Consider the following 11256-nt stretch of genomic DNA (forward strand, 5'->3'; position numbering starts at 1 on the left):
CAGTGGACATCCTCAGAAGTTCACTCGTGATGCAGTTACGTGCATATTCCTTAGTCAGCTTTCCTTTTTGGCCCCTTAAGGCACCAAAGCCTGACCTCAGGTCCATGTGATGTGATCATTAGCGAGCATAACTGAATGTAAAGCAATCCCTGCAGGCACAAACCCTCATTCCACCTCACTATCATCGTTACTTTGTCCATCATTAATCTCTCTAAAAATAGGTTGTTTTTTCCCCCCCTTTCTGCTTATGCAGCTCCAGACATGATTTGCAGTCGAAATAATAACACTATTAATTCTCTGCTAAAAATTGCACTAAGAGTCAAATATCTTAATTTCCTTTGAAAGATGATGCGGGGGGTACAGGAAGCCAGGTGGTTAGGAAGCGGATTAATGCAGATGACATAATTCTTAATCCTTCAATGTCGTCCAGAAATATATCTATTCACTCACAATACTGCAGTGTAAAGCTTGATGCAGACTGAGGTCTTACATTCCACGTTAAATTTAGACATAAATCATCTTCTATATACTAGGAGAGTCCCCTTATAAGCGTGATCTATTAAAAGAAAGGAGGCGCTCTTGTTAGTTGCTTGTTTGTTGGTGTTTGGGGGATTGTGCTGCTGCTGTTAGTAATCTGTTGTATCAGTGCACTACTTATAAACCCATTTCCTTGTCCTGTGCCTTCAGCCCGCCTCCAACTACATCATCATTAGAGACAAACAGAGCAGGGTAAAAGGGGAAGGATTACCAGATGGTGGATAAAGGAGTGTTGTATGCCAGTGTGGTGGTGGTGGTCATTGGCAGCTAAACCGTTAACCAGTAAAGTATGTGGATCAATGCGACAATAAAACAGCTGCTCACTCTGTCCTCATGACCGCAAGAGCTTGCAATTCAACAGCCAACATTAATCCTCCTTCACTTATATATATATATATATATATACATATATGCTTATATATCAGTTGCACAACTTATTATTTGTAAATTACATTTTTAGTTTCAAAACCAGATGATTTATAACCATCAGCATAAGGTAATAAAATAAACTGCAATTCTCCACTGACTTTTTTCCAGTACCATATGTGTTTCTAAAATGAAAATTTACATCCTACGCTGTAGCATTTAGGAGCACATGTGTTTTTAGGTTGAAAAATGTACGAGGACATGGCTATGTGAATTGAAATATGTATTAACAAACTAGTGCACAATCTGTGAAAATTATTAAAAACATCCGAGCCAAGTTTCAGTCTCCGAGTTCAGCTGGTTTCAGCTTCACTCCAACTGTGAAACTATTATGGGGAGAATATCCTGATGAGTAACACGTGCAGTCATTTCTTTTGTATTATTATTTTCTCTTCAAGAACTCAAAGTAATGTCTAAATAAAGCTGTCAGCATTATGCACATCATGTTTAACATCATGGCAGATTTAGGAATACATTGTTGCGAAATGCTTGTATTAATAACCATCATTGTGTTGCCATTTTTTTATTCTTTGATGCACAATTTAAGTAGCAAGTAGCATAACATTTCAATCTAGGTTTTTGATGTTTTTGATCTAGGTAATTTTTAAAAGAAATACTATTACTACTACTTGTACTAGTACTACCACTACTACTACTACTACTAATAATAATAATAATAATAATAATAATCATCATTATTTATTGATAAAGCACTTTTTGAAACAAAGTTACACGGTGCTTTACAAGGTCGATCCTAAAATTAAGACAATGCCAGATTTAAGCAAAATAAATCTTGCAATTTTTACTGATATAATAATAATAGTAATAGGAATGCACAATAAGAAAATAGCCTCCAGCTCTATGTGGCAGTAAAAAAAAAAAGTAGAGTATACTTAACCCACTTCTATTTTACCTTGTTTTTGCACAGATCTCATTTTCTCTTTTCCCTCAAATCTCACACCAGGCATCACCACTGTGCTGACCATGACTACGCTGAGTACTATTGCCAGGAAATCCCTTCCAAAAGTTTCCTATGTGACTGCGATGGACCTTTTTGTCTCTGTCTGCTTCATCTTTGTCTTCGCCGCACTTATAGAGTATGGCACTCTGCACTACTTTGTCAGCAACAGGAAGCCGAGTGCCAAAAAGGACAAGAAGAAGAAAAACCCGGTGAGTGCCTTTCTAAAACTCACTGAAGTGATATAATTTTTTAAACATATTTTTTGGATAAAGATTTCTTGAAGTCTCAGTAATACTGCTTAATTTCAAAGTGTACGGAATTATTTTTATTCACATATTATATCTTTGTGTAATATCTTTACAGTGTTTACAGTATCCTTTATTTAGGTGAGAGTTCAAGTTCTCTACGTGCTCCCTGGCCCTCCCCCGCTGCATTACAGTACAGGGATTAAGCCTTAGAAAAAAAGCTGCTTCCTGAAGGGAGCATCTTCCCAGGGACCCACCACACAAATTACTCAATGAGCGAGGCGTGCAGCTTGAACCTTTCCTTAATCCGCCACATATCTGTTACAGTTGTAATTTAAACCCATGTCACATGACAGGAGAGTTGGAGTCATGTGAGCTTTAAATCCCTCAAGAGGTCATGGTAGCTCAATTCAAGGGCCATGATCTCTCAACATACATATGAGCACTTATGGAGACTGTTTGGCCTCGACAGCATATCCGCTGGAGTAAGCATATGGTTCTTGAAAGGAAGATTTTGCACTGAAATACGTTCAAATCCACTTTTTGAAGTCTGTTTAGTGGAAAAGTTTGTTTTTATGCTTTTGTACAATAACTAAATCAGGCTGCAATCGAATGATGTTCGATCTTAACCCTCTAAGTATGCTGTGCTTGGCTGACCATGGGTATTGAACTGGAACTTGGGGGAAAGTGGGGCGCTCTAGTTTAGCCTCTGTAACTAAGGTTCTGCACATGGTCTCTAACTGTCTCGTGGACACGAGTGACTAATGAAGCGGAAGGTGTGATGCCAGTTTGCCATCTCAGAGGGGCTTTTCTAGGTTCTTTGCATGATTTGCCAAGATGTGGGAGGAGGGAGGTATGCAAGAAAATGAAGTGTGTAAATGAAATAATGTTAATGTTTATGAACTGTTATTAGCATTGAAAAAAAAGGAAATCGAGCAAATACAAATAAAGAATTTTATAAATTTTTTTTTACTACTTACTAGTGCAAAGGAATTTCCCATTATCAGGTGTCCTGGTTTATTTTGTTTCTTTTAGATTAGCGACATATTATCAAACTGTTTGTTAAATGTCAAATAGTGAAACTGAAAAAGACACTTGATAAAGGGCTGTGTAAGACAAATGTCTCCAACTTTAAGTGTTACCTAACTATTTTTCAACCTTTTCCTATATTTTGTGTATCGGTGACTAAGGGAATTTTTTGGCATTTGTTCAGTACTGAGCATGAGGGCTGCAGCTGGCAGCAGTGAAACAGGGTGCAATGTAACATTAATGGGCAATTGTGCACCTCAATATACAACACTCAAAAGTACTTGTGTTGGCCAATGACAGACTCAGATTGTTATAATAAGTGTCTGGAAAAGAACCTAACGGGATAGATCTTTTTGCGTAGTTTTTGTTTAACCAGAAACAGACCCAAAATTGCTATTGCCAAACTCAACAGATTCCATTTGATTTTATTAGCGTAAAACATGCTTCATTCAAAGTCGACAAAAACAAAATCAAACTCACAAAAGCCATCTTGGTTCACTTCTTTTATTAATCCAACAGTCACCAACTTTGCTTTGGTTAAAACGAACCCTTAATTCACCTTGTTAGATGTGAAATTATGCTGGCTAAAATTTCTGTTTATTTAAATGGAGTCTGGCGGGTTTGGCGATTGAAATTTCACAGCTGTTCTGGTTAAACAAAAAAGAAAATGGTCTGTTGCAGTAGAAATCCTTTGCCTAATGTTTTCAGACACTTGTAATAACAATAACAATATCTGGGCCCGTCAGTAGCAAAAGGAAGCACTTTTATTGGAGGTACAGTGATGGTGCGCAAATGCCCCTTGTGGTTATATCGTAGCCTGTTTCATGGCTGCCAGCTGCAGCACTCTCGCTCGGTACTGGACCAATTTCAAAAACTGTTGTTCCCATTAGTCAATTAAACACAAAAACCTGGCAAAATGGGGTCTAGGTTGAAAGATATTGAAGTTACCCTTGAGGGTGAAAACATAATGATGTTGCACTCACAGGGAGTATTTGAAGTCTGTATTATGGATAGTGTTTATCTCTCCAGTTTTGCATCTGTAATATTTTTCCTAAGGTGATGCTGGCGTGAGAAGCATGTGAGATACATATATATCCCGCCATTCCCCCTGTGTCTGTTCGTAACATGTATGTCTCTCTACAGTATATTTCTTCTCTTTCCATTTTGAGTTAGACAATACAGTGATTGTAAATTTCACACATTATCCTGTGTTTGTTTTTCGTTTTATTGATGTTTTTTCATTCTCTGTTTACATGTATTCTTTGTTTTGTTTTTTTTTTGTTACTCTCTTTCAATTCCACATATTCTTTGTTTCCTGTCTGGACAAAAGCTCCTCCGGCTCTTTTCCTCAAAGGTATATTGCCTGTGTCTGACTGCATGTGTCTGCTGCATTTTGGCTCTTTGAGCCCCCAGCACCTCACTGCTTTTCTGTCTGTTCTACAGCAGATATGCCTCTCTCTAGTCCCTCTTTATCTACCTGCATTCTTACCGTACTCCTCATCAGTCGCTAAATAGGTATCAGAGATAACATAAAAAAGGGGCGCTCTGCAGTGCACAGTGCGGAGGCAGCCAGCCAGACGTACTTATGCAGTTTTTAAAATTCAAATAAGCATCCCACACATCCTGTGTCCAGAGGAATGTAATAGTCCAGGCCCAGCGTGGACTCATTCTGGCTCCCTCTGTCCTGTTTCACTCTTTGTTGTTGTTGTAACCACAGTGAACTAGCAGCCGCTGCAATAGCTTCCTCTTCTTTCCCTTCTCCTGCCAGTAAATCTATACCTGTGTGTTTGTTGGGCTTCTCAACCTGACGCTTCCTACAGAGTCAGCAGAGCCTTAACAGACTGAAACAGACAACCCCTGCACTGTCTTAAGGCTAATTAGAGTTGGAGGTCCATTCAGAAGATTAAAACATGCTAATCTGTAAACACCCAAAAAACATCCAGGGTGGGCGGTAGCTAGCAAAGATCTCTAAATTGAACCTAACACAAAATAATCTGCTTTTCTACATAATGGTCCATATCAATATTTTACCGGGAGGAATATTTTTAAGGTCGAATTAGTTAGATTTTCAGTCTAGACACTACCATCAAACATTCAGCCAGAAAACCAAGGGATCCTCCAGCAATGGTCCCAAATGTTTCCGCCCTTTGTCTTCCCTGAGAGGTTGTCTACTTTCAGCCAGTTAAAGTTGCCGATGCCACTGTGTTGTTTCTTTGTTTTTTTTTTCTTTATTTTTTGCTAACACCGACACACAGCACAGCCCAGCTTGACCAGGCCATGCGGCAGGATGCTGTTAATGCTCCTTCTGCTTGAGCTTCCACTGCGCTTCCTCCAGTGCAACCAATCCCCTTTGAGAACTGAGTCATAACCTGTTCTGCTAATACCCCCCCCATTTACCTCAACATACTGTCCGTTAATAAGGACAACAATGCTGAAACTAACCCGTATGTTGTTTTGTTTGTGGTTATGTATCGTTTTCAAAGGGACCGCAGGTTTGTGCACTAGTGCTGGGCAAGATTACAAGTTGTAGGGAATGAACAGTTCAATCAAGTTTAAGTATTTTAAGCTTGTTTGAGGATGCATGCTTACAGCAGATAATGTTATGTTCAAACTAAAGCTGCAATGATCTGTTTATTTTTCTTTTTCTTTTTTTTTTTTTTAGCAGCAAGCATGCGTACTGTAGATACATAAAAATGGGGCAAAAACATCCATGACAAAAAGTATTTACTGTTTTGTGATGCTGCAATTTTAAAAAGAACTGATTAACGCAAGGCATAAAAATGCTGTAAAACACATTTAGAGTGTGTATACAGTAATTTACAGATTCCTATGTCATGAGGACAAAAAATAGAGAACAACATAAACTACAGCTACTAACGCTTTTCCGAGGGAAAGTGGTGATGTGAAATTCTTAGAAGTTGAACTTTGGAGGATGCTCGATTCACTGTGTCTTTTTTAAACGATGAGCTTGACACCCTAGTTTATCAGCAAGGTCAAGGAACCTCTGCCAAAGGGGGGGAAAGCATTTAATCTGCCAAACAGCCCAAATTCCAATTTGTACAAAGGTGGCATGGTGTTTCAAGATAAAAGCTGATGAAAACAGTCTGTTTGAATACTAATTGTCTCCCTTCAGAATGACAGGGCCACAGACTCACTGATGTCACTGTCCTATTTTAGGATTCTTCACAAATAAAAGCCATGTGCCCTCCAGTGGCGAGCACAGTTTGAAAAGGAGGTTTATTTTAACCCATTTAGTGACAGAAAGAGTGGGCTGGAGCAATATTGAGCTGTGTACTGCACATCTGCCAACACATGCTCCTCCCTAAGCTTAGCTTTATGATGCATCATAAGCCAGTTACAACATGTCGTATAAATGTATTTCAGAGAAATTGCTTACAATATCCATACAGGTCCAAATTTGTACATTTTGTTGAGTCACTGGGCATTAAAAACATTTTTAAATACTGCTCAGAACAAATGATCACAGTCATGTGTGTGATACAGTGTTTTGACCGCAGCAGGAAAAGTATAATCAGGAAAAAAAATAAGCAGGGGCTTTGCCCAGCACTAGCTCGATATAGCTGCTAAATAAAGCAATATAGACTTCTGTAATAAAAATATTATGACTGCCTCAGCCACCAGCTATTCTCCAACCCAAAGGTGTAATTTGCATCCTGGGTTCCACTGGGACTGACCCTTTGTCACTATAAGCCTCACTAATTACAACCACAGGTGGTAGTTATGGGTCAATTAGAATTTTCTTGACATTGAAAGGGTCCATTGGCAAGTTGAAGGTGCAAATTACATTTTGCTGACTAATGATAGAGATTGAGGCGTGAGGCAGAAAATGGCAGCTCCAATTAGGTCCCCTGTTATGTCAGTGAGGTCTTGATTACAGCACTCTTGGGCTGTGACAGCTAACTGTGTCATTTTGTCCTGTTAAAAGCAGACACCCACGGTAGACATCCGTCCACGCTCGGCAACGGCCATTCAGATGAACAACGCCACGCACATGCAGGAGCGAGACGAAGAGTACGGTTACGAGTGTCTGGACGGGAAGGACTGCACCAGCTTCTTCTGCTGTTTCGAAGACTGCCGCTCCGGAGCCTGGCGGCACGGCAGGTTGCACATCCGCATCGCCAAGATAGACTCGTATGCACGCATCTTCTTCCCCACTGCATTTGGTCTCTTCAACCTGGTCTACTGGGTCTCCTATCTCTATCTCTAGGCCTGGGTGTGTATCCAGCCTTATCATACAGCTCGTTACATTCTGCATATGCTCTGTGCCAGCAAGGGACATTTTGAAGGCGGGGACCCACTGAAATACCCACTGATCTGATTCTAAGCATTTCCTTGAATTCCTTAGTTTCAATCTCTCTTAGTCATTTTATTTGATAACTTTGACAGACACTGCAAATGTTGTAGCACTACATTTAACTGGTATGAGGAGGTTTGTAGATGTGTTGTGAAAACATTGATTGTGTGAGCAATTTATAAGTTTTGTTGTTGTTCTCATGATAATTATGGACTTTTTATTTGGAACATCCTCTTCATTTCCTCAAGTGGATTTTTAAAATTTGCTTTATTTTTTAGACAAATGCATTCCTTCCGTAGAAAGCAATTTAAATAAACAGCAATTCAGATAGCAGCAAACAGTGATCAGAAAAGACTAAAATGACATTAATTACATCTTATCATTTTTATCTCTTGTATTTTTCACTCTACACACTAAAACACAAAATCTGAAGCACTTTAATAGAGCTATGTTAGACAGTGACGCTAATTTATTTTTAATTTATTTTGCTTAAGAGTTGGCACAATTTAACATTTTTCATGTGTGGTCAGAGAGAGATGATGCTGTTTATGGACAATGCTCAACTGTACAGACACTGTATATATTTTACTATTACATAGTGGTTTACATTTATTGCATGCACCTTTCAGGCCAAAAATCAACATCTTTTATGGTCTTCTATTGTTGGCTATGGAAAAAATGAGCACTGTTGATTATCATTGAAGATTTAATTATACTATTTTCTAGAAAAAATGGAAAATGAAATGATAAAAAAATGTGCCCAATTTATCCTTTTTAGTTGAGGAATCATCTTTGCATACAGGTGGGAGGATCAGCCCAGAATTCCAGGCCAGATAACTGGTTTAATCGTTTTCCTCACAGCTATTAGCTTACAGTATAGACAACTCTGACCTCTCATCCTCTCCTCCATTTGCTGTTAAAAGCGTGCATTTACATAATGACACTCTGCTGTTGTATTTTAGTTATGCAAGCTTTCACAAGAGAAACTGTACCGAAACAAGTTAGGCTTTCTTTTGAAAACAAATCATTTTTGCCCTTAACATTAGCAGAGTGCTAACTGCAACTGTGTAACCAGCAAGTGAGTTTCAAATAGAGGAGTACAAACTAATCTACACTTTAATGTGAATATCAATACAGACAGCTGTTGGGTTTTTTAAAATTCCTGCAGTGGGACGGGGTTAATTCTATGTGTCATTCTTCTAAGATGAGCAAACAAACAAAAAAAGCCTGAAAAAAATATGAATTGATATCAAATGAACTTAAGAGCTTCATTCAAGTAAAAAAAAACATCTGCTTGTGTCAAGAAAAGCTGTGTAAGCCTTATTATCAAGCATCTCACTTCCCGTCTCTTTGAGAGAAAACGCATTAAGAATGTAAATTATTACATAGTGAGGAAATTGATTCACTGGCTGGGCAGAATTTCATTATTCTTATTTTTTTTTTACTTTTGTTGCATTAAAATTAGCTTTGAATGCCGTATGTTGAGTGACAAGAGCGGAAAACACAGAAAACACAGTATCTGAATTGTAAATGTTGTGTATGATAATATGTTAACGCACACGAATTACAACCCCTTACAGATCACAATTTTGATAGACACCAGTATGCAACAAATGGAGAAAGTGCTTCAGTATGATTTGTAAACTCACAAGAAATATGGGTGTAAATCACATTGTTTATGTACATAAATTATGAACGGAGTAAAACACTCGTCAAGCCCTTGGGATTTTGTAAAAGGGTATATATTTTGTAATTTCAGCATTGTTACAGTATATCATCATACAGTATATTAGACTTATTGTATTATGCTGGACTGACCATGTAGAATACTTTGGGGTAATGGGGTATTTATTTATTTATTCATTGATGGTATTTATTTATTCATTTTATTGAAGAAAAAAGTATTTTATGTTCATATAGCCCCTAAAAAGAAACACAGAATGCTGTCATTTATATCAAAGATACATTTTTGTTTGATGTGTCAATGGAGCTTGAGCTTATTTATCTTGTGTTTTCTATGTTGTGATCGATGTACACTACTCTCACAAAGGCCTGTCAAACTGTTATATCTGTTGAATTAGTGAGTTGCAACATTACTTGTTGTGCAGCTTCTGAGTAGTAGACTTGAACATTTTCAGGGAAAAAAAACACAAAAAAAAAAACAGTTCCCGAGCCACCAGAAGAAGAACATTTGCTCGTCTAAGTGACTATTGATTATTTCCACTTTTTCCACCTACACAAGGGTTTTCAACGGTCTTGATATTTGCCATCTTCAATAAAACATCAGTGACGACACGGACATATGCATTTACCAGGTTATCTCATATTTCCTGAAGTTCTTTCCCTTTTGTATTCAATGGTGGTCCTGTTGCTGTCCTAAAGCTGCCACTTACAGTAGTGGTCAAACCTGTCTTCAGTGTGCACATACTCTATCTCTCACATCTTTAGGGACGTAAGTGTGTCAATAGCAAAGTAGACTGGTCATCATCAGTGTTCTGTAGTTTAAAGAAGTGTAAAAAGAGTGATTACATCCTATAAAGTGCCAAACTGACACACATGCAATAGAGAATATCAAACTATTATATCATTTGTGAATCCACATTTACTGCCTTGATGAAAGAAATATATGCTAAACGTAAGGGTTTTCATGAAGGAAATGCAACACTAAAGAAGTCGGACACATTGTTGTCCCCTCAGATATTGTTTATATATATGCTTATGTGTGTGTTTTATTTTGTTTTTTTCATATGTTGCGAAATCAACAAGGACAATTGTCCGATAAAAATTGTTGTGTCTGGGTGAACAGGAAGACACTTCTGATTCATTTCTGACTTCAGTACACTGGGTTTGTAGATGACCAAGCATGTTTTGTGTTTTAACAGTGGTGCAGAAAACAGACATACTTTATGGGGTTTTACTTTTTCCATCATAATTAAAGCTTGTTTATTTTTTTGTTTATTATATTTATTTTTATGCACTCTACTGTAAAAGGTGTGTAGGAGGTACAGTTAATATTCAATAATGTGCATGTTGGATATCTTTTCAGAATTGGAACTAATTCAAGCACTGTTTAATCCGGTCTCAGTCCTTTTGCCTGCATTGAAATGGACTTTTACGACGCTGTTTATTTTTGACAAAATCTTTGTTTTTTTTGGGACCCACAAATGACACATATATATGTGAACAGCACATGTAGATATTTTCTATTGTTATGTATTTTGTCAAACTGCAGAAAACAAAATATTGCGCACTGGAATTACAGGGCTCAGTTTAAAGGTATCCAAGAACAAAATGAATTTCATATGATCCCCATACATACATTATGTCAGTTGTTTGCCATCTATGTATATTTGAGTATTGTATAATAGGGGCACTGATCAATTCTGTTAGGGTCTGCTTAATATATTATACATGTACTGGAAAAAATCCTTTTCATAAGGGAATTGCACATAGCTGTGGAATTTTACAATAAAATGGTTGCATTTATCGATGTGCATAGGTTCATCATTATTTGTACTGGTGCTGGTAGTTCTTGTGGCCAAAAGTACCAGAAAAATCTTCCTAGAGTATCAATGATATAATATCATATTTTTGTGAAACTGCTACTGATGAATCAGTGTATCAGAAGAATTTCACCTATATAGTGGTTTAACTTTCCTTTTCTTTTCTCTTCTTGGGTGAATATTGCATAATTCTACCTCTTTGTGCCTAAACACTTATTTCAGTGAAATCTGTGACATGCT

The 11256-nt window shown here is 37.6% G+C and overlaps 1 protein-coding gene across 4 annotated transcripts in view; it reads left to right on the top strand.

Moving 5' to 3' along the window:
• The window catches only part of gabrg2 (gamma-aminobutyric acid type A receptor subunit gamma2), a 59304-nt gene extending 48305 nt beyond the window's left edge, over positions 1 to 10999 (top strand). Inside the window, exons 8-10 of one of the 4 annotated variants that reach the window (XM_042499310.2) lie at positions 1928 to 2133; positions 4529 to 4552; positions 7148 to 10999. In XM_042499310.2, coding sequence (XP_042355244.1) covers positions 1928 to 2133; positions 4529 to 4552; positions 7148 to 7426 — 509 coding nt within the window. In that variant the 3' untranslated portion in view covers positions 7427 to 10999. Of the gene's footprint in view, positions 1 to 1927; positions 2134 to 4528; positions 4553 to 7144 lie in introns of all 4 variants that reach the window. The other 3 variants (XM_042499309.2, XM_042499311.2, XM_088088293.1) reach the window with 3 other exon arrangements.
• Positions 11000 to 11256: the final 257 nt, after the last annotated feature.

The sequence above is a fragment of the Plectropomus leopardus genome, chromosome 15 (genome assembly GCF_026936395.1).
Source record: "Plectropomus leopardus strain MGB_pleo_1.0 chromosome 15, ASM2693639v1, whole genome shotgun sequence".
Taxonomy (NCBI): domain Eukaryota; kingdom Metazoa; phylum Chordata; class Actinopteri; order Perciformes; family Serranidae; genus Plectropomus; species Plectropomus leopardus.